The sequence below is a fragment of the Oryzias melastigma genome, linkage group LG4, assembly GCF_002922805.2.
Source record: "Oryzias melastigma strain HK-1 linkage group LG4, ASM292280v2, whole genome shotgun sequence".
Lineage (NCBI taxonomy): Eukaryota > Metazoa > Chordata > Actinopteri > Beloniformes > Adrianichthyidae > Oryzias > Oryzias melastigma.
In genome coordinates this window covers 13,783,102-13,810,874 of record NC_050515.1, presented here as the reverse complement: position 1 = coordinate 13,810,874, position 27,773 = coordinate 13,783,102, and the positions used below count along the sequence as shown (strand labels likewise).

At 35.7% G+C, this 27,773-nt stretch overlaps 2 protein-coding genes across 3 annotated transcripts in view; both read left to right on the top strand.

Moving 5' to 3' along the window:
* The first annotated feature begins 7,643 nt into the window (after nucleotides 1-7,643).
* Nucleotides 7,644-11,398, top strand: fam163a (family with sequence similarity 163 member A). Its single transcript, XM_024279025.2, has 4 exons — nucleotides 7,644-7,759; nucleotides 8,333-8,354; nucleotides 8,939-9,053; nucleotides 10,093-11,398. Exons 3-4 carry the CDS (start codon nucleotides 8,961-8,963, stop codon nucleotides 10,489-10,491), a joined length of 492 nt encoding a protein of 163 aa, XP_024134793.1. The 5' UTR covers nucleotides 7,644-7,759; nucleotides 8,333-8,354; nucleotides 8,939-8,960; the 3' UTR covers nucleotides 10,492-11,398.
* A 2,982-nt stretch (nucleotides 11,399-14,380) lies between these two features.
* The window catches only part of rabgap1l (RAB GTPase activating protein 1-like), an 87,820-nt gene continuing 74,427 nt past the window's right edge, over nucleotides 14,381-27,773 (top strand). The window contains exons 1-7 of one of the 2 annotated variants that reach the window (XM_024278997.2): nucleotides 14,381-14,615; nucleotides 21,757-21,972; nucleotides 22,564-22,711; nucleotides 24,648-24,852; nucleotides 25,091-25,265; nucleotides 26,089-26,246; nucleotides 26,741-26,851. In XM_024278997.2, the coding sequence (XP_024134765.1) occupies nucleotides 21,835-21,972; nucleotides 22,564-22,711; nucleotides 24,648-24,852; nucleotides 25,091-25,265; nucleotides 26,089-26,246; nucleotides 26,741-26,851 (935 nt within the window). In that variant the 5' untranslated portion in view covers nucleotides 14,381-14,615; nucleotides 21,757-21,834. The remainder of the gene's footprint in view (nucleotides 14,616-21,756; nucleotides 21,973-22,563; nucleotides 22,712-24,647; nucleotides 24,853-25,090; nucleotides 25,266-26,088; nucleotides 26,247-26,740; nucleotides 26,852-27,773) is intronic. The other variant, XM_024278996.2, reaches the window with a different exon arrangement.

Genomic DNA, 27,773 nt, shown 5'->3' with positions numbered 1-27,773 from the left:
AAACTAACATTTAGAAAATAGACTTCCTAGCAGGAGATTGAACTGCATTAGAATGATGAAGTAGCCGATTAGTGTTAAGTGTTGTTATTTCTAATTAAATTACAGCAACAGAGAAAAAGGAGAAGATTAGTGTCAGGACGTTCAATAAACTGATTTTGTAAAGTGAGTCTTTAATTAGTCAATTATGAAATGAAATGCAGAGATTTTGACACAGATTTTACATTCCTGTCAGCTCCAGTATCTCATTCTTGAAAAACACATAAATAAATAAGTAAAAAGTCCATTAATCACAATAATGGCTGTTTTCACAGTTTTGCTGTCATAAAGCAAAGAGTAGGAGATGTTAAACTAATGCAGACTCTGATAAATGAGGATTTTATGGGTAAAAATGTAGATTTTCTGTTATTATGAAGCGGGTAAACTGAAATGTTCCACCACCTTTCACGTTTCCTCTCTGCTCTACAGTGTAGAAAGGCTGAATCAGGAGCTGGCACACCAGGCTGGTTCATAGTACAGCTGCCTTGAGAGGAGCAGCCATAATGTACACTGGTTATAAATCTGCTGTAGAAGCTACAGCTTCAGAACAGGGTTCACTGTGTGCTGGAAGAAGGGAGGAGGGAGGGAGGGGTGCAGCTTGTTCCAAGTTTTGCCGTCCCTCCATCTTCCCAGTGACCACACTGACTGACTTACTGTCTTTACTGATCTTAATCCTATTAATCAAGTTCCCTGACTCGGTCTTTTTTTGTTTAATTTTTGGTTTTATATGAGAGAAGTATTAAATCATGCATAGAGAATGTGTTTTAAATTAGTATTTTTTTTACATTTGAATTTCTTTATTAAATATTTGAAAAGCAATGACAAGATTAATCCCTTGAGATCACATCTCATTTTTGAGGACTTACTCCTGTGAGGTTTATAACCAAAGAACAGATGCATAAGTATCGTTAGAGTCCGACTCCAGGCATCTTTTGATCTAATGTAAAACCGTTCTCAGTGGGTTTTTTTTAACTATGTTTATGGTGTTATTAGGCAAAATAATAATACAAAAATTGTGTAGTTTTCTGAATAATTTCTGCAGAGTGGCAATAGTTCATAAGAAATTCACCTCAGAGTTGTAGGTTTGCCTGTTGGCACGGAAGAAAGCCTCTGCTCATTTCCCATCATTCATTTGTTTGCTCTCTCTCCCACTAGCTTATAGCCCCTCACAATCCCAACCTAACATTACCAGTGCAACAAAGATGGTGAGCAATGTTGGCGCTATCCAGTCATACAGTTTTAAGCCAGATTCCTGCTCAGACGAGGAAAACAAAGATGTACACGGATCTATTTGTCTGCAAGTGATGCATTAGAATGGAGCAAGCTGGGAGCTTGTGGCCCGCCGACATTTTTACATAACCACTACAAGCTTTAAAAACAGAAAATTGTCTTGTCTTGTTGCATATGACTATATATTTTCTAACTGAATTCAAAGATTTTTCTTTTAACAATATAAACCCTTTTTGCTAATGACTGTAAAAAAACTGGACTCAACAGGTCAAATGGATTTTGGCTTTTTGTAGCCAACGGGTCCGTCTTGTTTGGAACCTCAGGGGGGAGGGGTCACTCTGTCCAGTTCTCACATACAGTCGATTTTTTCTGCACAGGAAAAAAGTGTGTTAGTTTACAAAAGTCTAAGGTGGGCAACAATAAATTGTTCACAGACATCGAGACATTAATTTTATTTGGTTCTATTTTACAAATGCTGCATTCATACATTTCAGACAGTATGTCTATCTGACATTTCTTCTGTAAAGCCGAAAGCTTAAAGCTCCATAGCAAATGATAATCAACTAACTTTCATTTTCTGAGATGAACAAAGCTCAAATGGCCGATTCATCATTTGGAGCAGCACGGATGACTTAATCTGGAAAATAGAAAACGTTTCATTCTGACATTTTACCAATGTTTCCGCTTCAACAAAAATGATTAGCATAAAAAAAAAAAAAGAGTCTGTAATTTACACACCCCTATCTGCAGCAGATCCACACAACCAACCCCTATGCAGCTGTCTTAGGTTCTCACACTGACACGCTTTATTCACGCACACAAACGCCTACGCTGGGCTACAACATGACAGAGAGAGGAAGCTGCAGAGCTTTTGGAATTCCAGATAACAGGATTAAACTAATTACATTTCAACTGTGACCATGAATCCTGTTTGCATGTGAGACTTGCTTTCCGCAGCAGCTATAGAGCTAAAAGATAATGTGGAGGATTTTATAGAAGTGGATCCTAAGTAAATGCAAAAAAAATGTCTGTTTAATTGAGCATGTTCAAGCATGCTCTGTAATGCTGCACCGCAAAGAAGAGTTTTGTGCTTCTATGTTTAAAAGTAGTTAAAACTTTTAATGAAAAGCATCAACAAAAATAAAAAATACTTTTGTGTTTGACACCTTAAAGAACTTTCCCTTAACAGTAAATCTCTTCTTTCTTTTAGGATGTTTTGCTTTATTTCTGGTGTCATTTCATGAAAATCATAGAAACCCTTTAAAAAAAATTAATATTTGTCCACACACTAAAAAAAAAATCCAGAAAAATTGACGATTCCACTGAAAATTGTGTTTGTGAGAGGCTAAGCTAATATAAGAGCATGTACTCAAAGGGATGATGGTGCCAACAGTCCCACCCACAACTCGGAGGTGAATTTTTAATGAACTACTGCTGCTCTGCAGAAACTATGTCTGAAAATTACATTTTTTTATATGTGATAAAAACAAGATAATAATTATTAAAAGACCACTAAAAATGCTTTAAAATATCTTATTTAAAATACCTTCAGTGCATCAGTGCTGATTAGTTTCCACTTCCAAACAGAATCCTTCATGTTGCTTTCTCAGCAGGTTTGACTTAAACATAAAAACATAATAAAAAAGCAGTTATCCGTCACTCATAACGGACCGAACAGGACACAGAGACTTCCACAGTCCTCGTGTTGCGTCATGCTCTTGTTGCTTGCCCCACACCCAGCCTCTCATTTAGAGTGCATGCTGTGAAGTGCATCTGTGAAGAGCTGCTGTGGATAAAGTCTGCATCCAACTGTCTGCACACTGTCGTGAAATTTTTATGAAAAAGACCACAGATCCGGCTCCAACAGACCATGTATTAAATCTGGGACACATTTTTGGCTGTGGGCTGGTCATGTTTGCTGTTGCTTTTTGATTTTACTATGAAATTGTTCCTCCTTTTCAAGAAGTATTGGATAAAAATATAAGATTTTTATTTCATTCAGTCCATAGTTTTTGTTGTTTGTCCCAACACTTTGAAGAACTACATTTACCAACAGACAGTTGTGCAGAACAGCATTAAACCAGTGTAAAGAATTAAAAAAGTGCTAAAGAGAAAGACTAAAAAAAAGTAAAACATTGAAGGATTAAAAAAGTGATTTCTATAAAGGAAAGTGACCATTAAGCAATTTTGCAGCAATTTTTAACCTCCTACAGCTTTTGTCTTAAAATCATTTCAGCTCCAAAATTACATAGATGTAGCATTTACTTAAAAGCAAGAACATATTTGATGTATTTTCATAGTTATTACTGATATCTGAGCTCTTCACTGAAGTGTTGCAATATTAAAGTTTGATTTTTTTCAACAACACTATTTAGATCAACTTGATTTTTGTAAAAATCTGTATTTCTGTTATCACAAGAGAACATTGTAGAATAGAAATTCTCATATTCTGATTTTATTCTTATTTAAATACTAATAAATTAATAAAACCATATTTGAATTCACATTTATCAATAGAAGTTTGAACATTTTGATTAAAAATGTAAAAGCAGGTAAATCCTCTTGCCTACAATGACTGTGTCTGGATCCACAAACACTACTACAACAGCCCCATTGTTACCTGCAATGTGCAGATTCTCCAAAAACTGTTAGATTATACAAGCAGAAAAAAAGACAATTTGACATTTTTAAACTCACTGACACTTCTGTCAGGTAAACAAAAGCAACTAACCCCATCATGATGAATGATCCCGTCTGCTTATAATAGCACAAAAAAATGCTGACTTATCCAAATGAATCCACAGATCCAAGCTAAACATAATCATTTCCTGTTCTTCCTTAAAACACTTTCATGTTCTCCTTATTCACTTTTTACCTGTTTATTTTTTGTTCCTTCCTCTGTTTGGATAGACTTGGAGATGCAGAAAGTCTTGCTGGTATTGACATTTATTTTGTTCGTTACTGACTGCTGCAATTTTATTTTTGGTGTTTTGTTGATGCAGCTGTGTAACCTGCTGCAGCAGAAGAAGAGAAAATAATTCAACTTTACATTTTATAACAAATGCTGCTCTAGCTTTAAACAGATCAGACGTTTGCCGTCAGTTGGAGTAAATCAAACTATTTCCGTGCAGTCAGTTCTATTGGATGTGTGTGCTTTGTGAGGTAGTAAATCATTGTGCTTGAATTGTTTTTGCGTGTGTAGCTGGCTTTTATCGGAGCTCTTCAGGCGAGTGAGTGTGGGGTTTGAGGGTCGCTCTGATCTGGACTCAGTAGTAACTGAACCAGCTTTTTTTCTGCCTGACTGACTCGTGTGATTGCGGTGCGTGCTGACGACTACTGTTTGTCAATTGGAGCAAATGTAGACTAATCTAACCAGCTAGTTGGCATGTAAACACGAGGGGAAAACAAATCTGTGCGTTTTGTTAAGCTATGTTCTGTGTGGACGTAATGATGGAGCAACTCCAGGTTCATCAATATGTGTTGGCATGCTGGTGTTGATGAAAAAATAGATCAGTTCCCTGAGGTTTTACAGAGGCAGCAGTTTTAGTGAGATCTGTCAGCTGTCATGCAGTGAGGCATTTCTAATGAAGTGCAGTAAAGTCGTGTACTTTCTAATAAAGACATGGGTCATCATTTTAAAGCTAATTTGCTTTTGAGCCTGAAAAGACACAAAAGTTTTGACAGCAAACGTTTTTCCCAAAGTTAGTAAAAGTACATTATTAAGACTTTAACCCTCAGTAGTCCCTGAGCTTAATGCTAAGTTTTCCAATCACATTGTTTGTTTACAATGACCCAGGAATTAAGCCGACCCCCCCAGTTAGCTTTGTCCTCATTCAAAATTGAAGGTTTCAAAAAGTTTTTAGCTTTGAAATTTGTTGTTTAAAACAAACAACAAGAGTTTTGACTCATAATTGTGGAACCCCTTGGAATAAATCCTTGGAATTTAAATAGTTCAGTAGAGCTTCGTCTGATTTATAGACAATTTTCACATTATTTTAATCTGGTCTTTGCTTTGTTTTATGTATTTTTATATTTTGTCTAGATTTTCCGTCTTTTGTTATAGAACATAAAACAGTTTTTGTGTTTTGCAGCAACAAACCCACAAAATGTACTTCTTGGAATCGGACAGTTTCAGGATCATTGTGAAATAATTTTGTAATATCAAAAATATATTTGAAAAAAGGAGCTGGCGTTGCACTAAAAAGATGCATATCAAGCCTTGTCGCAAAAAATCTTTAAAAGACAAATCACTTGAGTTAAAAGTAGAAAAAAGATCAAAAAGGCCCTGGATTACTAAGGATTAACTAAAAAAATGTGTTTTTTAAATCTGTGTAGCCAGTAGATAAATAGAAGATACACTTATTTGACTGTTGCAGCTAAAATCATCTCCATGCTGCCTGTGTTTGTGGATTTGTGTAAATTTAATTGTTCAGTGACACTGTTGACCTCCTCACAGCATAAAAAAGTACAAAAGTTTAAAAAAAAAAAAAAAGATACATATGTATTTAAAATAAACTTTGGGATAAATATACTGTTTGTTCTTATATTTAAAACATTGTTAATGTAGGATTTGCTAAAATTAAGAAGGTTTAAAATCAGTTTTTACAATTAGAATCTTTTTACACAGATAAATAAAATAATGATTTGACGGTACCAGAAAAACATGTTTTTCGAAATGTAATTAATTTATTACTAAAATTGATTTGACTTGATAAAATCTTGAGTTTGTTTTTCAGGCATAAAAAGGTCTTTCAGAAAAGAAAAACACGAACTACTATCAGGATATTTACTCATTGTTTTGCATAACTTCATTACGCAGTCCTGAACTGCAACAATGACATTGTTTTTCGCAGTTCTTCTTTCTTTTTTGTGCTTTCGAACAAAAATGTCACCCCTTTGACATACTCAGAAATATATCACATGGCGCCACAAAAGCCAGCCAATCACATACATCAAACTTCATGTCCATGTCTGTGATTGGCTGGCTTTGTAATGCGGTGCCCTGCTCAGTTCCAAGCGCAGACGAGAGATAATTTAAGTGAAAATTGTTTTAATTTCACTTAATTTTGAGTTTCAAGAGTAAAATTGTTTTGTTTGCATGTATTTTAGAGTTTTAAGTGCATTTTTCTGTTTCAAGAGCGAAACATTTTTTTAACCACATCCTTTTTTTTCAAGTTTTACGCTCAAAACAGTCAGTGTTGCACTTGGAATAGTGGCACAAAAATCGTAGATGAGATATAATATAGATATGAATGACATTTGGTATGAATGTGTTAGAAATGTGGGCGTGGTTAACAAGAAATCCAGTTGCTATGGAAATCCAAAGGTTTACTTTTGCCGATTCTTCTAAAAATTACATGTTCATCAACCCCATACAACCAAAAAATAGAATGGTTGTCATTTTGAAAGTGTTTTTCCATCAATGTATCCCATGTAGACCTGGGGGCAGAGGCATTAGGGAGAAAGACGTTTAAAGAAACTGCTGTGGTACACATCTTTATTAGTCTGCATGTATCGTTCCTTTAAATGTGTGTAAATAAAATGGATCCAGAGATGTGAAGTTATACTGTCAAAATTGATCTCTGCTTGCAGTTTTCTCAGTGAGTCCAGCTGAGCCGACCCACAGCCGGTCTGTGCGACACTTCCAGTCATGAGTTTATGTGTACGTTTAGCATTTTTCCAGCCATCACTCACATCCGCTGTTTGTAAGCCCGTATGTCTGCGGTGAGCTGTTCGGCTCTTCCCATCATAGAGCTGTGACAGATGCCATCTATCACATTACATTACCGCTCACATGAAAACACAACCCTCACAAGCATCTGTCTGTGCAGACTTCACCCCAGAGAAATCACACGTGACAGTCTGAGAAATAAGCTGCGCCGGCTGACACAGAAACTTGCAAGTTCATGCCATCGTCTGCAGATTTCTGCCCCCACAGCTCTACTTCATTTACTCTCCCTTCCATTCATTCTTCCTACAGTCTTCTTTACATCATGGTGCCTCTGGCCAACTGTTCCACATGTTTTTATCAGAAGTAATAGACTTCACCTGCACAAGCACCAAACTGCAGACTACTGTGAAACTCCAATTGCTCTTAAATCACTTTTACTGCTGCTGTCCTGTGATGCTGCGAGTGTGACTTTGTGTATTTCAGTGAGGATGAAAAGGGGAGGATGTCAAGGATTTTTAGGCATTTGGAGACTTTTATGTATTCAGTCAATTTAAATGTTATGATGTAATAACTTGTTTTTTAATCATAGTTATTGTAGCATTAATCATTATCACTGATGTTCTTCTGTTGTTTGGACGCCACCTTGTGGAGGTTAAGCGGTATTTCTGCTGATCTTCATTCAGTCTTGTGGATTTTTAATGCTTCTTTTCCTTCTTTCTTTCTTTCAGAGATGTTCATCAGCATCGGTGTTCAGGCCGCGTGACCTCTCTCCATTGGAGCTAAAGTTAATTACTGTTCGTACACCGACGACACTCCTCTGATGTAAGTCTTTCATTTTGAATTCAAACTTTGGATTTTTATCTTCTGCTTATTCAATTGTTAAGAGATACAAATAAAGATGATTTTTTTTTAACTACTAACCATCCTATCTTTGAGGTGTTGGTAATTTTTTTCATACCAAGAAAAACAATTTTTCTATTTGCCTTGAGTAAACAAATGAAATCTTTTATTACAAATTCAAAATCACCTTTTTTGTTGCTTTGCTTTCTTGACCTCCTGCAATATTATAGTTACTACAATGTGACTGTCATTTTCTAAAAGATATTCATACAACAGTTATCCAAATACATTTTCTATATTTTTTTCAAAAAAACAAAATTAACAAAAAAAGAGGAAATTGAACATTTCATTTTTGTCATTTTTTTAACTCACAAGAGACAGCTTTTTTAATTCTTCTTTATAATGTCTGTGATTTTTTTCCCTTCAAAATAAATCACATGTTCACATCCCTAAAAAAAATGTAATTCTATTTTTGTTATTTTTTGTGAAGTTGTGATACATTTCAGATTAAATAGTCAATAATTTTACCTGATACCTTTTTTCATTTGCTTTTAGGTGTTAAGCAACTTTGCTGAACGTAAGTATGTTAGCATCTATACCCACGTAATGACAGCAAAGTTTATTTTATAAGACATATTGACTTTTTTGCAGTGTAATAGCTTGAATTAAAAAGTACGCTTTTTTTTTTATTTGCTCCAAAAATACTGTCTTTAAATGGACACATATTTTTAACATTCGCATGAACACAAACTACCTTTAAATTTCAGGAAAGTAAAGTATTCCTATTGTTTTTTTCTGCCGTTATTAGAGTTTTGTATGAAGTAGTGAATTGGAAAAGGGTATATTTTTCCAATTTTAACAAATAACTTACACAACTTTGCTTAGTAATCAATTCTATTGCAGAATTTTTCCTAATAACCACGGAAAATGCATAAAAAGCTAATAGTTTTTCAACAAAAAAAGAAAAAAGTCATGAAAACCTTAATGTGTTGAATACATTTGTATTCAATGACCACTAACTTCACACTGTAGTGAAGGGGTATATTTTCCTCTCATTTATCACATCTTCATGACTAAACTTACTGCATCTGTGTCACTTTTAGTTTTTGGATGCGTTCACAAACTTTTTACTGATGATGTCACTTCCTTTGCCCATTGCAGAGGTTGATGGAGAGCTGGTCGGATGACAGCTGGAACTGTTGTCATAACCGGAGGAATACTGGCCACAGTGATACTTCTCTGTATCATAGCTGTGCTCTGTTACTGTAGACTCCAGGTAGGAATTTACTGTGACAGATTTGTCATGTCAGTCTGTATTCTGTGTCATGCCTGTGTTACTATGTCTGTTTAACTCTTGATAAGGATTTTTTTTGTTAAAAACATTCAAAAGGACAAATGTACAAAATAAAAAACAAAAAATGGACAGATATCAAATAGGTGAGCAATGTTTTATCATTATTGCAACAGACCTGAAAACTAACTATCTAAAGTGATCTATGAGGCTGTGCAAGTTTGCAAAGATGCACAGTCACCTCATTTTGTGCTGGAGGTGACCTTTTTACATATTTTGTCTGATGCAATATTATATTTTTAAAATAAAACCCAGAAAACTATATTCAGGAGACAAAAAGCACCACACAGGCTCAGGTTTACAGAAAAAAACCTAACAGGGGTTAATTGATCATGTGATAGAATGAAAAGGAAAAAATCAGAAAAAGAAAAAAAATGAAAACCTGTCAAAAGAGCTTGGGAAGACATTGAAAAAAGTGTTGATTCTAAATTTAAAAAGTGATACTTGCAAAAAGCATAACTAATTGGGGTTGTGGCTTAAAAAATGCAAAAAAATTCAGCAGAAATACAGAAAACGAAGCATCCACAAACAATGTGAGGCATTTCTGAGTTTGATCATTAGCCAAATATGAAAAATTCACCATTATATCACTTTTTGAGCTAACAAAGTACACTGCCATCATTTAGTTTTCTATATTTTTTTATTTTTATGGAGAGTTGGTAGTAAGTATAGAGTTTGCGCTTTGGAAGCTATGCACATTTGTTCTTTCAAACCTCCTGATTTGAGTGTTTCACCCTTTCTCCCTCTCCCTAAGCTAATTATGAGAAAATGTGTGCCAATGTTAACAATTAAAAAAACTAACTTCAGCTTTACTAAATAAAATTTGACATGAGACTTTATTCTAATAAGTCTTGATAAAGAAGGTGCAGATAAAAGGTCTGCTTTGGCTGTGCATTTGGCATTTTTTACTCTGTCTGAATTAAACATCAATTAAAAAAATATATTTTACTCTTTTTCTCTCTAGTATTACTGCTGTAAGAAGAATGGGTCTGAAAACGACTCGATCTCTCAGCAGCATTTCGCCTGCAACTCTTGCAGTGTCACCGGCTTGGACGGGCCAGCCATCACCCCGCTGTCTCTGTCCCCGCCAGAACCGCCCAAATCCTCCAATTCCACCCAACCCAAAGATGGCCGCCGCAGCTACTGCCCCACCTGCTCCCCCCACGACTCCCCCTTCTACATACACACCGCTGACGAGATGCGCAACGGTGGCGAGCGCATCGCCTACATGCCCACGCACTATGACAACCGGGCGCTGGCGATGCCGCTGCCCGCCGTCCGAGGCTCCCTGCTGAGGGACACTCGGAGAGGTCGACCTCCCGACTTCTACACCAACACCCGAGCCATCAGCACAGAAGTGTGACCCCTCCCCCAACCACAAACTTTATTTTACCCCCCACATGTACTCTCCTGTCTTCACACACACCAGCACTGGCACCAAGACGAACACAGACGTCTTTCGGATCCTCAGCGGTGCTGCCAGAGACTTTTTGGAGGTGACTGCTGATTTATCAAAGTAAATGTCTGTTGCTAATTAATGTGATATTCCTTTTTTTAAATGGGTTCCCCACGTCATCGTTTTTAAACAATAATGCTCAAAAAGGGATCACAATCCGGACAGGAAGTGTAGATAATCTGTACAAAGATGTAAGGCCGTCTTAAGATAATCATGAGACATGAGACTCATGTTTATTTCGTGCCACACGAATCCCAAATAACAGCTTTCTGGTGTTTGGAAGAAGTAAAAAAAAAAAAAAAGAAAAAAAGACATGTTTTTTATGAAGTGATATAGCAACAGGTAACAACCCCAGTGTGACTTTGTAGATCCACAGAAGTTGATTTAGAATGACAGCAGCTCCACCATCCAAGCATCTTATCTGAGCACTTCTGGAGGATCACATGAAGACAAAGAATGGTCCAGAAAGTCAAAGTTCTTCCTTTCTATCTTAACAAGCAGCATTGCCTGAGCCCATGGATGCAGAGATGGTCACTTATTATGAACACGATGATATTCTCTTTGCTTACACAGATGCAAAAACTTGTAAATATTGAGATGAAAGCAATCCAGTAAGTGTCATTTGATGTGTTCTGTCTTCACATTCATTCTATAGTTTTACACTATTCTCTTTTTGTAATTTTCAAAGGTAAAAAAACATTGTTGATTATGTGTGTAGACATTTTTAAAATTGAGAAACAGTCAGTTTCTTGCTATATTGGTCACTGTATCTCTGTGTTTTAAGGCTGAATAAATCTATGCGTTTTGAGGCTGACATAATAACATTTGTTACTACATTCGTGAGAAAGTTCAACTTTTAATTGATTTGGGTTTTTTTTTTAACCTTTTTAACCTTAACATTTTTAACCCTCATTCATTTTCATCTTTAATTCTGGAAATATTGGACCTCCTTTAGGTTAAAGGAGAATTAATATGTGCTGTCTTTGAAATCACATAAACAGATGTTTTATTTCCAGAAAAAAATATCTTGTTTTTAAGTAAAAAAAAAATTAAAAGGTTATGTACAAAATGAGCGCATTGCAGGTGTGAGGAATGCTTTACAATAGTTGGGGCGGAGGCACGTTTATGAAGCAAGATCCTCTGTCTTTTGAAAGATAGTCATCATCGGAAATTGAACAAAACCATACTTTTTTAGTAATAAATTTTTCTTCAAGAATTAGCACGCTACTCTTATTTTCTGTGCTTGAACACCCCCAATGACCAGAGATGTCAAAACACCTCTTTAGGTTAAAGAATATTACCCCAAAAAAATTCCCATTTGGACTTGTTTAACCATTGAATACTTTGAAACTGTATATTTAGTCATAGGGTTGGCCTTCAAGATATGATGTCTAAAGATAATTCAATATTTGAGTTTTTCTGCATGATAGAGCTTCAGGTTTTATCTGCAGATAATTAATCATATTTTTTTAGTGAAAAATGATGGAGGTGATTGACATAATCATGTGAAATAGTAATTTGATTTGATTTCTTTATTTACACACATAACAAGGACATAAAAATGCAAACGAAATAAAATACAATGAGTAAAAAAATGGAAAACTACATTGAAGAATCTAAAGTGCTTTTTACATTTTTTTTTATTTTGGGTTCTGGCCTAAATTCAACAGGGATCCTATGGAGGTTTTGCCCCCTGCACACAGAAATGTCTCCAGTTTCTCTCAATCTTTAAATGATATTCACAGTAAATGTAGAAAATTGCAACACTTTTGCCGCTTCAAGTATCATTTTTTCAATGTGTTTATGCATTCTTAGCACAGATTGTTAAGTCACTTACAAGCTAACTATGATACGTTCTGCCTCATTAACCCTCTGGTGCATCACGGTCACTACAGTGGACTGCTACTAAGAAGTAACTCTCTGTCGGTGTAACTGAAAGTAAATTTACTTTGAATCCAAAACAACCACCTATGACAACCACTGTTTGCATTTCCTGTCAAACCTTCTATTCTAAAGAACCACAATAGTAAAAAAAATAAATGGGTGAACAGTAACATCTGGAAAAGGATGATATCTTTTTTTATGCACAACAAGTAGAAAATTATTGTCCAATTAAGTGGTCATGCGTCACCCAGTATATTTTTAACACAAATCATGTGATTGCTTCTCTGTTTCAGTTATGAGTCAGTGTATAAATGTTATGTTTATAGTTATTTATTTAAATAATACCTAATTGTGCAGATTGGCTGTAGCTTAAGTTTCTATTATAATTATGTTACTATAGTTTGAAGACTTCAAACCCAGTAAAAGGTTTTTCAGCCTACAGAATACTTCAGGAAATTCCATCCAGCTACTGTGATGACATGATGATGACTGGATGACAAAAGAAGAAGAGAGACATACGAGCTTAGGATGATGGCAATGCAGTCAGTAAATATGCATTATGTCAATTTTTAATTGTGTTAAGAGGCTTTATAAATAAAGATGATAAAGATAAAGTGAGGAGGCAGGATCCAGAGGATGGTCAGCACAATCAGGGAGCGGAAGATGAGCATATGGCGCCGACAATACTCCTCCTCTTTAAAGCTTCTGTGGCCCGTGCACTAAAGAGGAAGACACGGGGATACCATGACCTTTGAAATATAGAGAAGATAGTAACTTTTCCCAATTATTTATCCAAATCAAACATGTATTTTCAATCTTGTAGCACTCTTCCGTCTAAAAATGAACTCATTTTGTGGAGATTTCATTTTTAAAGCAAACATTTTACATTTTCTCTGTTTTGTTGTTGATCATTTTGGCTCTTATGTGAACATCTCATGAGTTTACTTTCATTCAAAAAAGAAAATTTGTTCCAATCTTAACAGATTACATGTTGTATTGCACGCCTCTTCATTCATAATTTTTATAATTTATGTACATAAGAGTGAGAGTCTGTGGTGGTCTGAAGACTGAATTAATATAAGGGATTTATGAACTTTTTGACAAAGAAAAAGCATATACATTGCATTGATCACCCAAAAAATTCTTACAACAGCTGAAAATTTGTCTAAAAGAAGAGTTTTTCTGAAAGATTTAAGCTGTCACGTTTTTTGTTTCAAAGAAAAACTGGTATATTCCCATCTAACTCTTTACTCTACAAGCTTTTTCATTTGTTTATTTAAGCATTGTATTAACAATTTTAAAATTTATCTAACAAGAAATCTAAGAAATTGTTAAAACATTTATAAACAATGTGTTTAAGACAGAACTGTAATATTTGATGGGGTCAACTTTTGAAAATTAAAGATTTGTAACCGCTTGAAATTAAAGTTTTTGTGGTTATTATTACTATACACTCCCAAACATCGAGCACACACAGAAACACATCTACAAATTATCCTATGGGGTCTCCTGGAAAGCAAAACTTCTAAAAGTCCGACTATATTTTTATCTGTTGTAAAAGGGATCTTTTACTTAAGATTATGAACTTTTTGGCCAAAATCAAGAAGCTTGCTTTTTTTTATTTCAAAGGAATATATCCTGGAGAGCAGCAGAAGCTTATTATAAAATTGCATCTGAGTTGTGGGAGTAAGTGGAAGTAAGCTTCATATAATTTCCCATCAACCTTTTGTTTCTACATGATTTTAATTAAAAAAAATAATCATAAATGCAGTTTAATTTTAAATTATTTTATATGTCTCCATCCTCATGAGAAAAATGCTGCAAAAACATTTTAAAAACATCAAAAAAATGATTTTCAGTGGAGGGAGTCTTTGATGAAATTGCAGTTTCTTCATAGTGTGTACTATACAATTAAAAAAAACATGCACACACTTAAAGACATTTTATTAAAAAAAATATTTATAAAAATAAAAAAAAATTCCAGTGCCAGTCGGGCTTTAGTGAAACCACGCATGCGTGAGACATTGTACGCATGCCATACCGGAAAGAGCATAATTAAGCTGCAGAGTGATTCATCTTTCAAACCGAGGCGATCTTTGTTGCAACTCTTCAGACACAGTACAGAAGCCTCACAGCGCTCAAAACAAGTAAGTTGACAGCTCTGGTATTTACATCTGTGTTCGTTTCAAAGTGACGTCTGGAAACAGTAAGATGTGAAGTGTTATTCTGGTTCTTCGCTCCGGGCCGTTTTTTCCTCCAGTGCCGACAGGGTGTTGTTCAGACAGCCCATTCCGCAAGATAGTGGTCCAACTGTTCGGACTTCGGGCTGGTTAGCTTTAGCCAAACTTAGCTTTAGCTCGCAAGTCCAGCCTGGCAGACGCAGGTACTTCCTGTTAGCATTCGCATTCAACCTGGTCTGACAGCTATGTCCAGGTCTCCGGGTTCTCTTGTGACAAAGCTCTGCGTTTGTTAAGGCGGAGAGGAACCGGAGGATAAAAACAAACGGTCGCTCTTATAAGTTAGCTTGATGTTAGCTTCGTTCATTTCTGTCAGGAGATAACTGTCTGTGTTTCAAGTGTGCCGCTATGTGATTAACTACTGCGGGGAGACGTTCAACACAGAACACGGAGTCAATGTGACCTAAAGTCCAGAGAAAAAAGGCGTCTAGTAAGGCGTAGTTTGGTGAAGTTTGGAGCCTGATGTTGTTAGACTTCCCTGTGTTCCATTCAGGCCTGTAGACATCAGATGGACTAAAAGCTATTCATTTTAAAGTATTTAGGTGGAAATTCAGCCTTAATATTCAACAGAAGAATGAACTCAGATCAAAATATAAACTATGTGATGCCTTTAAGTGACAGTTTTTCTGTGCAGAAAGTTAAATTAAAGTTCCACTCCAATCCTATTTGTATCTATTTTTTATTCGTTTCTAATGGTCTTAAATTATGATTTTATGTTGTTTTTTTTTTTGCTATAATAATAACAATGAAAGGTGTGTCGTTTTCTTAGACAAAACTTTGTGCAGAGTGGCAGGAGTTCATCAGAAACTAAGTAAGCTTCTGCTGATGTCCCATCATTCCTTTGTTTACATTCTCTCCTGCAAGCTTACAGCCTCTCACAACCCCAAGCTAACACTAGCAGGGCAACAAAAATGTTAAGCAATATGCAAGCTACCCATCCACACAATTTAAGCCAGATACCGGCTTGAATGAGAAAAATTAAGACGTTAATGTATTTGTTTGCAAGTGGATTTATCAGAATAGAGTGGAGAAAAGGAGGCTGTGGCTCACCCATTGCAGAACCTTTTCAAACAGCATTTTTACCCATCTGCTCTGATTTATCACAATAAAAAAATAAATACTCATACTAATGATACTAATCCTTAATTATTTCATAATATATTCTCCATCGTGAGAAAAATGCTACAAGAACATAAAAACACCAAAAAGAAACGTACACGTTTTTACTAAAACTGTTATTATGTTGTCTTTATTTGGTGTTTTTCCCTATATCAGGGATCTGCAGGCTTCAACGCTTGAAGAGCCGTTTGGGGATCAGTTTCTCACTGCACAACCCAGCAGGAGCCACAAAGTCTGATTTTGCCATTTTGAAAAATAGGACACTGATTTGGATTTATGTTATTGTTATTATTATAATAGATATAAATTAGCTCTTTTTTTTGGCACAAGCAAAACATAAAGACAAGATAGTCTAATAATAGTTGATAACTTCTGACAGATTCACATGAATTCCCTGTAAAAGAAAAAACTATAATAATGTTATGGGATCGTCCCAATTTAGCAAATGTAGTAGTAGTTAGTGCAATATCAGCAGTAATAATACAAAAACTGTTTATTTTACCATTTATGGCGCATCTCAGCCAGAAATGAATAAATCTGGAAGACAAATATTTTCCAATCCATAAGGCACACTTAAAATCCTTAAATTTGTTAAAAAATGTTGCTCTATTTTGCAGTTTGCCTTTGGTAGAAATTCTGGTTGTGCTTACTGACTTGAAATTGAGTTTCTTTGGTACACGGCACTCAAAAATCTGCTAGTGTTTTGGTACAACTTTTGGTTAACTATGAAGGATTGTTGGAGAATTACGGCCCCTATAGTCAAGAACTTCGTGGAGTTATACTGTCCTTCAGCTGTTCCTGAATATGTTTTTTTTTTTTTTACTTTACTACTTACCTTTTACTTCATAGTTACTTTTTAAAGACTGAAACATTTTTGCTTTTCTTTAACCAGAAAGCCACAACAGAGGAGTCAAAGAGCCACAGGTTATAGACCCCTGACCTAAATGATCTTACTGTTAACATAAACCAGTGACTTTGAGGTATTAATTGTGTCTGACAACCCACAACTAGAAAACTAAGACTTATTTTTAACGGGCCTGATTATATGTTTACAATGATAAATAGTAATTAAGACTTTTGTTTCATACAAGGGAATCAGTTGTGAGTGTGTTGTCTTATTTGGGCTGTACTTAGAAATTCGTGGAAAAGGCAGCGTTACACAAAGTCATTGTTGCTGTCGAGGGTTGGTTTACCTTGTGGGAAGGTTCCTTTGACTGGTAAACTTTGTTGGCTGAAATAGTAAATACATTTGTCATGCGGCACCAGTTCTGCAGGTAACTTGATGAGAACAAAGTTGTATCAATGTGCACGTCTAAGCAGATCTGCTCAAGATTATTACTTTTTTTTCCCTTTGGGCTCTTTTGTGTCCTAAAGCTGATTTATTTTCCATTTCCAAACAGGTTTGCAGTACAAACTTGTTTTTTTTGTAAATTCAATAATTTAATGACATTGTAAATGAACAAGTCTTGTTTTTTTTTTATTTAAAAACAAAAAAAGTAAGAAGAGACTAAATGAGTCTAACTGATTATTTAAGTTGTTTAGTTGAACAAAATTGAATAAATAAATACTCAATGACATTTTTACCCAGATGAATTTTATTAGGGATGAATAGACCTCTGTTATGAAAAGTTTTGAAATAACCAAAATAATAAAGAGATGCAATTGATACTTAGTAAGCTAGATATTCCTTTAGATATTCCTTTATAATAAATGCATTCTTTAGTATTTGCCTGTATGGCAAAAAGAGACTTTTATTTTCAGATTTTAATATTAAGATTTTGCATTTAAATATTTACATTCTATTTGACTTTAAAAATAACACCATTCCTGACTATAAACTTTAGAAAAAATGATTCAGCAGCAGGTGTTCAGTTTCTAAAAACAGCAGATTCATTAAAAAAATTCAAAGCTGTTTTGAGAACCGTTTTCCTGTTAAACTGTGTGGTCTCACTTCTCCTAATTCTATATGCAGGAAGAGCTGTTTACATTTGCATGTTTTATGGGTTTTAATGCATAATGGAGTTTTCTAAATTTTAATTCTTTGAGTACAGCACTGAGAAAAATAAATTAATTGTCCTCTTTGTTCACGTCACACCCTAATGTTTGAACGACGCTGCCCGTTCACACACACGAGGTTAAGCAAGGAGCTCATCGAAAATCCTGCAGCTTTGCATGTAAACACAGACATGAAGCAGAAATTAATAATAAAAACAGCAAAACAGAATGTCTCCTAATGTGTTGATACATTTTTAAAAAGATACAAACGTAAAGGTCTTTTTTTTTAATTCTGAAAGTGACTCACCCTTCATGTTTGATGTTTTGAGTGACTGAACAGGTTTGCTTTGCAGCAGTGACAAGTTTGTTTAGTGAGGCATGGATTCTGTCTCATACAGGAGAAAGGCCGGTTATACTTGCCATGCTGATAAACTTGAGGCTGGTCAGCAATCATCAACCTGAAACGATCCTTTTGATTAGCCGAGCTGTTGTCAGAAGAAGAAAAAGATGTTGGAAACAGCATGACACACACTCCTTTCTTAAATACACAAAAAAGATTAAAAGGACAGAATTATATTTAAGGCATTGCTTCATACTTGTAACAGGTTGATATAAGAAAAAAAAATGTTTAGACAGCAGATTTGACTGTTGCTACTTCAGTATTTGTAAAAGCAAAGTCCAGCAAACTAACGTGGAGATGATGACAGAGTTGATACTTCTGACCGCCCTGTTCTTCAGGTCTGTGTCCCACACAGGGAATTACGTCTTTCCTGAACGAGTTGTGGTTAAATGGAATCCAAACCTCAGATAAATGTATTTTAAAGGATTTTGTATGTTTTTCCTTAAAGAAAATGCTGGTATTCTTTACTTTTTTTGATCCTCTGTTTAAGATTTGACAAAAGCAAAACACATTTGTGTTGTGTGCACACTACGGAGTCAACAATACACTTTCTTCATTAATTAGTTCTAACATCGATTTTTTTTTTTTTGCTCAATTCGTCGTTATGATTCAAATCTATGGAGTCAAATTTGGATCACCTTAAAGTGAATTAAAAACTAGATTGTAAATAAATAAAAATGAACATATGAAAACAGTTTTAAACTTGAAAGTACACATCTTAACTTGAAAGAATTATTAAAATTTGAAAAATAAAATTGAAAATGTAAGAATGGGATATCAGAAGCTTGAAAGTAATACTGAATATTTAAAAAAAAATAAATTCAAAACTTGAATTAAAAAATACAATATATCCTAAAATCGTTTTCACATTTTTTTAATTTTCTTTTTTTTTTGGTTGATCCCTCTGCTTTTAGCTTTCAGCTAAAAGTGTTCTGTTTCAATTCTCTTCAAGCGCTGAGCTGATCCTATTTTTACTTGGGTGCGAGGCTCTTAACATTTTTTAAGTTTTACATTTACACTTTTTTTTTTTTTTACTTTCCAAAATTTCTTTCAGGTTTACATTATTTTTTTCAAAATGTAAATTCTGTTTTTTCAAAATTTCAGTAATTCCTTCAACTTTACAATGTGCACTTCTGAGTTTAAAACTGTTTTTCAATTGAAAAAGAAAAATATTGACTGTTTTTTGTTTGTTCTTTTCAAATTTTTTAAACATACTAAGCCAAATATTTTGTAATAAAACAATAAATGATAAATCTTTCTTAAACTTAACACAATACATATATGATACTTTACATTAAATGTATACCTAATGATATGCAGTAGGGATGCAACAATACACTTCCCCCATGATTCTGTTCAGTGGTGCAACATGCAGTTTGGTTTTAAACCCAGAATATTGGCATATGTAGTGCATACTTAGTCATATAGTACTGTACTATAATACTTTTAATTTGAAGTAGGTACAACCAACGTGTGTATGCCACACCGCTCATATCGAAACTGAACCAGAGTAAAGTAAGACCATGTACTTCACCCTCATACATTCATTTGTTTTTTGTTTGATTGTTTTGTTTTTCTGCAGCCTTTCATTACGTCTTTGCTGGAGTGTTAGCTTATTGTACAAATTGCAAACACCAGCTCACAAAGAAGTGTTTCTTTATAATTATTTTTTAAGAAAACAGCATTTAGAAAGGTTTGCTGAGTGGTGTAAGCCATGGTTACATGGATCTAGGCTTGCAAGTTGGTACCTGTTTTGTCAACATGCTAATTACAGAAATGACTTTGATGTTTGTTTTCCATCAAACAACTCTGCTTTGCGATCTACAAGATGGAGCAATTTCCCACCGCTAACAGCTAATATGAGTTGGATTTAAAAGCTACACCGGAGGAGCCAAAATCCTGACACATCGTCTGTGACATCAGACAATATAATGTTCGCCTTGAGTGCTTTGAGTCAAAGCTGCACCCATGAAAGCTGGAATGCATGGAGCTCTGATGCAAACCCACTTTTCTGCCAGAGCTTGAAAATGTGAATGGTTAGTCAATATTAAGGAGAATTCAACAAAAAAGCATGTTTTTTTTTTTTTCTCCCCAAGTTTCAGAATTTATCAGTGGTTTCAATTTGTTTAAAGCTGCCGTTTATTTCAAATTCCCTTGTGTCTCGGTAGAGATTTGTCATTTGTAGAATGAAAATAACTGTTTAACCACAAACAGAAACTGCACAGCATTCAAATGAAGGTTGGAGAAATAAAGAGGGGGCGGGGAGTTATTCTAAAAACTGACAAAAAAAAGTATTTAAGACAAACACAGCTTAATGACAAACATTTAAGTATGTCTGCTCTAGAACTGGTTCAAATAGTTTAGGAACAATTAATCACTTTTATCAGGAAAACTCTGCCAATTATGATTACCTATAAGGAGGAGCAAATGTGAGTTAAAGTATACGTTAAGGAGACATTTGGAGATCTTTTCTGTCGAGCCAATCATCTCAAGCTTAGTTAGCAAAACTCCATTCTGTTGCAATAGGAGTATAATTCAGCTCTAGCTGCCTTTAGGACTCTTACATCCAGATTTATTCTAAAATTGTTCCCAGTGATTTTTTTCCTGTTGTTTTTAGGCCAACTCGAATAACCCGTGTTGTTTTATAGGACAAAATTTCTGCAGAGCGGCAGTAGTTCATCAGAAATTCATCTCTGAGTTGAAGGTGAAACTGTTAGCTTGGAGTAAGCCTGCCTCGACTTCCCATCATCCCCTAGTCTACACACTATCCCATAATCCTCACAACCCCAACCTAGCATTAGCGGTGCAACAAAAATGCTGGAGTTATCCAGCAGTACAGTTTTGAGCCAGATGCCAGGTTGGAAAACGAATACGTACAGGAATTTATTTGACTGCAAATGAATTCATCAGAATGGAGCAGAGCAGGAAGGATGTGCCCAGCTGACTGAAGTACCTACATCACTGTTAAATGCTTTTTTCATTGTCACTTTTTTGTCTGCTCTTGATTCAGCATGATTTGAATAAAGAAATACTCAGAAATGCAATTTTAAGCTTAATTTTCCTAATATATGTCTTCTATCATTGGAAAAAAATGCAGCGAGAGCATGTTAAAAAGATCAAAAACATGATTTTCAGACAGTACACAGCGGTTTTAGTTCAGTAGCATCTGTGTAAAAAGGCTTCAAACAGCTTTGTAGTTTTGTTCCACCTGGTAGAACTGGATTGAAACAGGAGAAATATACTGAACAAATATCAGTTAAAGAAGCTGCAAAACATAGGAGGGATTTTTTTTAAGTTCTGCAAGAGAAAAGTGGTAAAATTAGAAATATCTAAAGATTTAATTTTTGGATCAATGTCTTCATTCTTCTGTATTGTGGGCTGTCAGTCACAGTAGAAGGACATAAACTGATTTTGTAGCCTAATAATAGTGAAATAGTTTTAGAATTTGAGATGCTTTACAGCTTAAAAACAACGTTTTGTTCACTAGTGTTTATAAAGTTTTCTTTATTGACCATTTCTTTCTTATTTGCCATGCAGGGACCCTGGTCTGACAGGAGGGAAGTGGAGAATCTCCACTCTGGTCTCCATTCCCGACCCTCAGTGAACCCATGAGCCATGGACGAGGGTTCCTCTCTGGGTAAAGTCAGCAGTTCGACAGAGTCTGTGGCCACCGTCACCAGTGAGGAGTTTGTTCTGGTGCAGCCCAGCTTGGCTGGGTCCCCGCAGGCTTCTGAGGGCAAACCGAGACTCAAGGTCTGAACCGAGAAACGCCGCCGTTTTGAGTTTTATTCAGTTGTTTTATAAAAGGTCAATCCTCTATCTCTGCCAGGTTGTGTTGGTCAACTGTTGAATGAGGAAGGTTTCTGCTAAGATATTAATTAGATATTAATTATTTTTTTTAAACAGATGAAACTCAAAAACTGATTTAGCTACAGATATTTTTTTTGTTTGAATCTATTGATGTGTTTTTAAAGTTCAGTGGTTTTTGGATTTTAACTTTCATGGTGAAACTGCATGTTGTGATTAAAAATGCTAAGAATAGTAAACATCCTCCTATGTATCATCTAAATGTTTTCTTATAATGTCTTGTTGTTTTTACTATGGCAGGGATATTTAAATGAAAAACCAGAAATAATAGTCTCTTGTAATAAAAATTTTTACTCAAGACCTTTACATTAATAATTCAGATATTTTAAGTGATTTTATTAAATTACCATCCCACCTCATGATAATGGTGGGAGTAAGTTGTTTTCACTTTTCTTTTCTACTGCCCCTCTTCCTCATTCTCACTTCTCTTTTTCTCTCCTTCCCCTTCTTTTATCTTTGTCTTTCAAATACCCTCAGATGTCTTGGAATGGCAGCGATCAGCTGGAAAAAGCTATGGAGGAAGTTTTGGATGATGATGACGAGGTGAAAGTAGAAAAAAGTTGTGTGGAGAAAATGGAAAAGAACAAAGAACCAGAAAGCCCAGTCCTGGAGGACCATCCTGCAGGTATTATTCCTGTTCCAGTTTTTATGAAGTATTTGGCAGTTGAAAATTCTTCGAATTGTTCCTTTTTAAAAAAGTTGAGAGATCTCTGTAATGTTTATCATAGATGCACTTCAACTGAGAGAGACAGATTTTAAAAAAGAATCCAGGAAGTCACATCATGTTTTTTTTATAACGGAGTAGAAAATAAGTTTTGGTCTAAAGCAAAAGTTCCCTTCAATACTTTATAATATAACCCTGGTTTTCAGTGACAAAGGTCATAGGTTTCCTGTAGATCAGAATTGCACACACAGTAGCTGATATTCTGGTCCATTCATCCATGCAGATCTTCTCAAGAGCTGTGATGCTTTTGGTTTGTCTCTGGGCAACACACTCTTAACCCCCTCCCCACATTCTCTATTAAATTGAGGTCCAGAAACTGACCAGATTCTTGAAATGCTTTTTACGTTTGCTCTTTTTTGTTGCCCAGATGATGTGTCGTGATCATTTTCATGCTGGAAGCTCCAGCATCAAAGGAGGTTTTTGCCCAAAATCTCATCAAACATGGCAATATTCATCCTTTCCTCAATAAGCATCAGTCGCCCACTCTCTTTTGCAAAAAAGCAACTCCAAAGCATGATGTTTCCACCCTCATGCTTCACAGTTTACATGATTTACTTGGGATGCAACTCAGCAATTTTCCCCCTCCAAAAACAGCGAGTGGTGTTTTTATTCTAAAGAGTTTCATTTTGGTCTCATAAGACCACATGACATTCTTGAAATTTTAAGTGTGAACTGCTTCCTTTCAAATCAGAATCTAAAACAGGTGCCATTTATACAGGCAATGAGTGGAGGGTGACACACATAATGTGATTTCCGGGATTCTTTTTCCTTAAGTGTATCTTTAATGAACTTAAAGTGGGCCACATTTTAAAATACATGACCGATGAGTACTTTTTGTCCCCCACTGTGTGTGTGCATGTTGATAACAGGGATGTGAGAGGGTTCATCACACCTAGCTTAACTTTAACCAGTTATATCAGAATATTTAGTCATTTTTGCTGCCAAATGAATATATTATTACATACATTTACATTCATTTTTGTTATTTTTAGTTTAAAAACAACTTAGTAAAATATTTTAGAAGTAAAAAAGAGGAATAGCCTTCTTGATAAATCTATTCACAGATATTTCTTGGCTTTGGAAATAGTGCTGGAGGCAAAACTATGTCAACATTTTGATATATTTGCCTTGAAAAGTACATTTTTCTGATATAAAGGTTTTTTGCCTTATCTGGTCACCAAGACTTTTACTGTATTTCAGCTTTATGACATTGTTAAGTATTTTTGCAAGGACAGGTCAGTAAAAGATAAAGATATTGCAGACAACGTCTGAAGAAACAAAACTTCAGCACAAATTCATGTCAGATCATGTCAGGTCTTGCTTCAAAGGACAGACCTTAGTACTGTATACTGGATTGGATTTACTTTCTTGTCAAGCTTTTAAAAATATTCTCTGCCTTCTTATGGCTGTTTTGACACTGTTAGCTAAGAAACAATCAAACAAAGATTGACATTTGAAGCTTTAAAAGTGACATTAAATAAAGACTTGTTTTTCTGTAGTGGTTTTCTGCTGAACTGCTGTAGAGGGCACTAAAAAGGAAATGGTTTGCATGTAGTAAAATAAGAGCCAATCAGCAGTGGAAGTCCTGCTGCTGCTTTCTCATTGTTCTGCTTCCTGTTTAGAATGTGAGAGTCTGAGGTCAGTGAAGAGAAGATTCTCTTTACCTTTTTGTTTTAGAGTTTTGTTATCTTTCCATCTGTCATCACCTTTTTCTGCTTGGATGCACTTTTACTTCCTGTTAACATTATTTTAAAATGTGCAACGGTAAACCTGATCTCAGTAGTGTTTTTTTTTCTTTTTGGATTTAAAAAAAAAACCTCTTTCTGATCATCCACAGAAGCACCTGCTGGTCCTTGTAGTCCCACCATCATGGAGGAGGACAGCGTCCAGTTTAACAAACTGTCATACCTTGGTTGCACGTGGGTCAAAGCTCCTCGGAACGAGGCAGAGGCGCAGAGGGCCATGGCGACCCTGCGAGCAGAGAGCGCCATCCCCATTCCCATCACCTTGCATGTTCCATGTGGTCCAAATGGCTCAGTCAGGTCAGTCAAAATGCTGAAAGGTTTTATTCAGTCTAAGTTGGAGAAAAGTAACTACACCTCAAGGTTTTTAAACCTGTAAGGGTCTGATGACACTGATCCTATCACAAAGCTACTGTTAGTGCTGCTTTTGATGCTGTTTAGTTTGAAAAGAGATAAATGCTCATTACAAAACAAAACTATTAACTTGAGCCATTCAGACATGATATTGAAAATGCATTCAGTTTTTCTTCCTTCCCAGAATTATGGACCAGGCCTCTGGAACAGAGATCGCCTCCTTCCCCATCTATAAAGTGTTGTTCTGTGCTCGTGGAAGAGAGGACTCGGTGGAAAGTGATTGCTTCTCCTTCACAGAGAGCTATCGGAGTTCTGAGGACTTCCAGATTCATGTTTTCTCCTGTCACATCAAAGAAGCTGTGAGTCTTATCAACAACACAGAATTTGATGAGCTTGATAGAGATCTCTAGCTTCAAATGTCTTTTAAGTGTAGCCATTGCTTGAATGCAGTTTTAGAATCTTCACTGACTGACAACAGTCTATTGAACGAGAGCTTTGAAATAGAAAAATGATGCAGCTCAGCTCTTCCTTTCAGTTCCTAAATAAACATAACATCTCCTTCTTTTTGCCATTTAAATGTAAACTGTGTTCATATGATGAAGAACTCCAGTTTAAAAGATTATTTCTTATATTTTCATACTTTTATTTAAAATCATTTTTGGAAAATCAATTATCATTAGATAGACCTATAATTCATTTGGAGAAAAAAACTTAAACTCTGGAGCAATTTGAATAAGAAAACTCATTAAATGTAAACACTTTCCACACTTATTTAAATAAATCACTGTTTCCAGGTCATCTTAAAGATTTTATTTTACTCAAAACATTCATTTATATTTAAATTAAAATATACGTATGTATGCAGTAAGCATTATAACTACTGTTTTTGTTGTTTTTTTCTAAAAAAGTGTATTCATGTACATAGTTTCGTCTTTACATGTTCTGATTTTGTTGATGAAAACAAGTTTTATACCCCTAACAAAATAAGTTCAAATGAGAAACCAGCAGAGGGTGCTGTTGCATTTAAAAGCAGCATATTGTCTCTTGTTTAATTTGCAGCTGCATTTACATTTGCTGTATGATGAAACATTTACATACTTTTTAAAGATCTTTTATAATCACTCTTATCAATGCCAATGGTTGTCTTCTTTCTCCATTATTTATTAATTTTTTTTGCTGCAGGTCAGCCGTATCCTGTACAGTTTCTCCACAGCTTTCCGGCGGTCCTCGCGGCCAGCAGATGTCAGAGATTCACCAGTGTCCAGTCCACATGACAGCGATATTTACACCTTCACCGTCTCACTGGAGATCAAAGAAGACGATGGCAAAGGCAACTACAAGTACAGTTACACATTTAGTCTTATCCCAGATTCCTTGACTGAAATATTTTTTCGAACAAACAAAAACTAAATCAGAGAACAGGTCGGGTTCATGGCTAACCTAGATGGAGATGTCTGAAAATATAGCCTCTCAAATCCTGTGCCCTCTGTGTCGGTAGCTGGAGAAGTTTAAAGTGCTGCTGTAAGTCTTATCTGATTTGGCTGCAGTTATGAATCTGTAAACAGCATAAAGTTTAGGGGCCCAAAAAGACCTTATTTCTATTTCAACAAATCCTAAGATCAATCCTTCAGAATAAAATCAATATTGATTCTTCTTGGATGATCTCCCTTCCTGCCCCAGCCCAACCAGAATGTGTTACTGGAGACAAACTCTATATTTAGTGGTTTAAAAGAAAATGGAAGAGACTCACAACGTAATTATAAAATGTTCAACTCAACATGCACCTCAATATTTAAGACCTTAGTGTTCAATTGGTTTTTCTTTCTGACTGCAGCCCAGTGCCGAAAGACAGAGACAAGTTTTACTTCAAGCTGCGGCAGGGAGTCCAGAAGAAAGTGGTGGTTTCGGTTCAACAAATGTGCAACAAGGAGCTGGGAATAGAGAGGTGAGAATCCCTTGATTGTTTAGAAAAACTGTTTTAATAACAAGGGTAGAAAAATATCTCTGGGTTGTGTTATACAATACTGGAGCTTAGCACTATAGTTTTGCAGTGTATTACACGGCAAAGCTTACTGTTAAATAAGAAAAAAACCCCACATAATTTGAAAAACTTTATTTAAAATGCTGAGGTGCAAAATAAAGAAATGGCAGCCTAAAGGTACATTCACACCGAACGCGATTTGCGCGACAGAGGAGGACAGCTTCAATGTTAAATCAATGGAACAGACACGCTCTGAGGCAAGTTGAAACCCCACGGCACAATTTGAGCAACCGGCGTGGCGCGAAGGTCTGCCAGCAGCTCGATTTACGTGACGAGGTGCGAATTGGGCGGCATGGCCAAAATTTTAATGTCTGAAGTTTGACGGGTTGCTCTGCCAATCAGAAACTCAGCTTTGGGCACGTGACTTTTTCAGTGACTCGATCAGGGGGGTAGAATACAAGTCCAATTTTTCCAGAACTTTCATCTTTTTGCTTACGAGACCGAGAGCCTTTAAGCTCAGCCACAGAAAAACACCACGCAAGCAGCTGTCATACAGACACAGCCCCCTGTGCTGGAAGAATCTTTTAATAATTTAATCATATAAATCCAAACATGGGGACATGATTACTGATGTTTTTGTTGAACTTTTCAGAATAAATAAACCTTATTCCTCGACATCGTGTGTGTCTTCCATTCATTCTAAGTGAGATATGCATAGACAGAGCTGGTAGCTCCTCGCACATGCGGCCGCGGCATCAGGAAGATATTTTTTGACAGGCGGCGAGCAGCAAATTCGCCGCACGGCAAAAGAAGGGTGGGGCACGCATATTTGTTGCGTAAATCGCATTTGGTGTAGGCTTAGGCTGCCATTTCTATACTTTGCACC

Bases quoted from the DNA above. Each gene is read 5' to 3' on its own strand.
- fam163a (XM_024279025.2), top strand. From the start codon at position 8,961: ATGACAGCTGGAACTGTTGTCATAACCGGAGGAATACTGGCCACAGTG. The intron at 9,054-10,092 runs GTAGGAATTTAC...TTTTCTCTCTAG, and splicing joins TCTGTTACTGTAGACTCCAG to TATTACTGCTGTAAGAAGAA.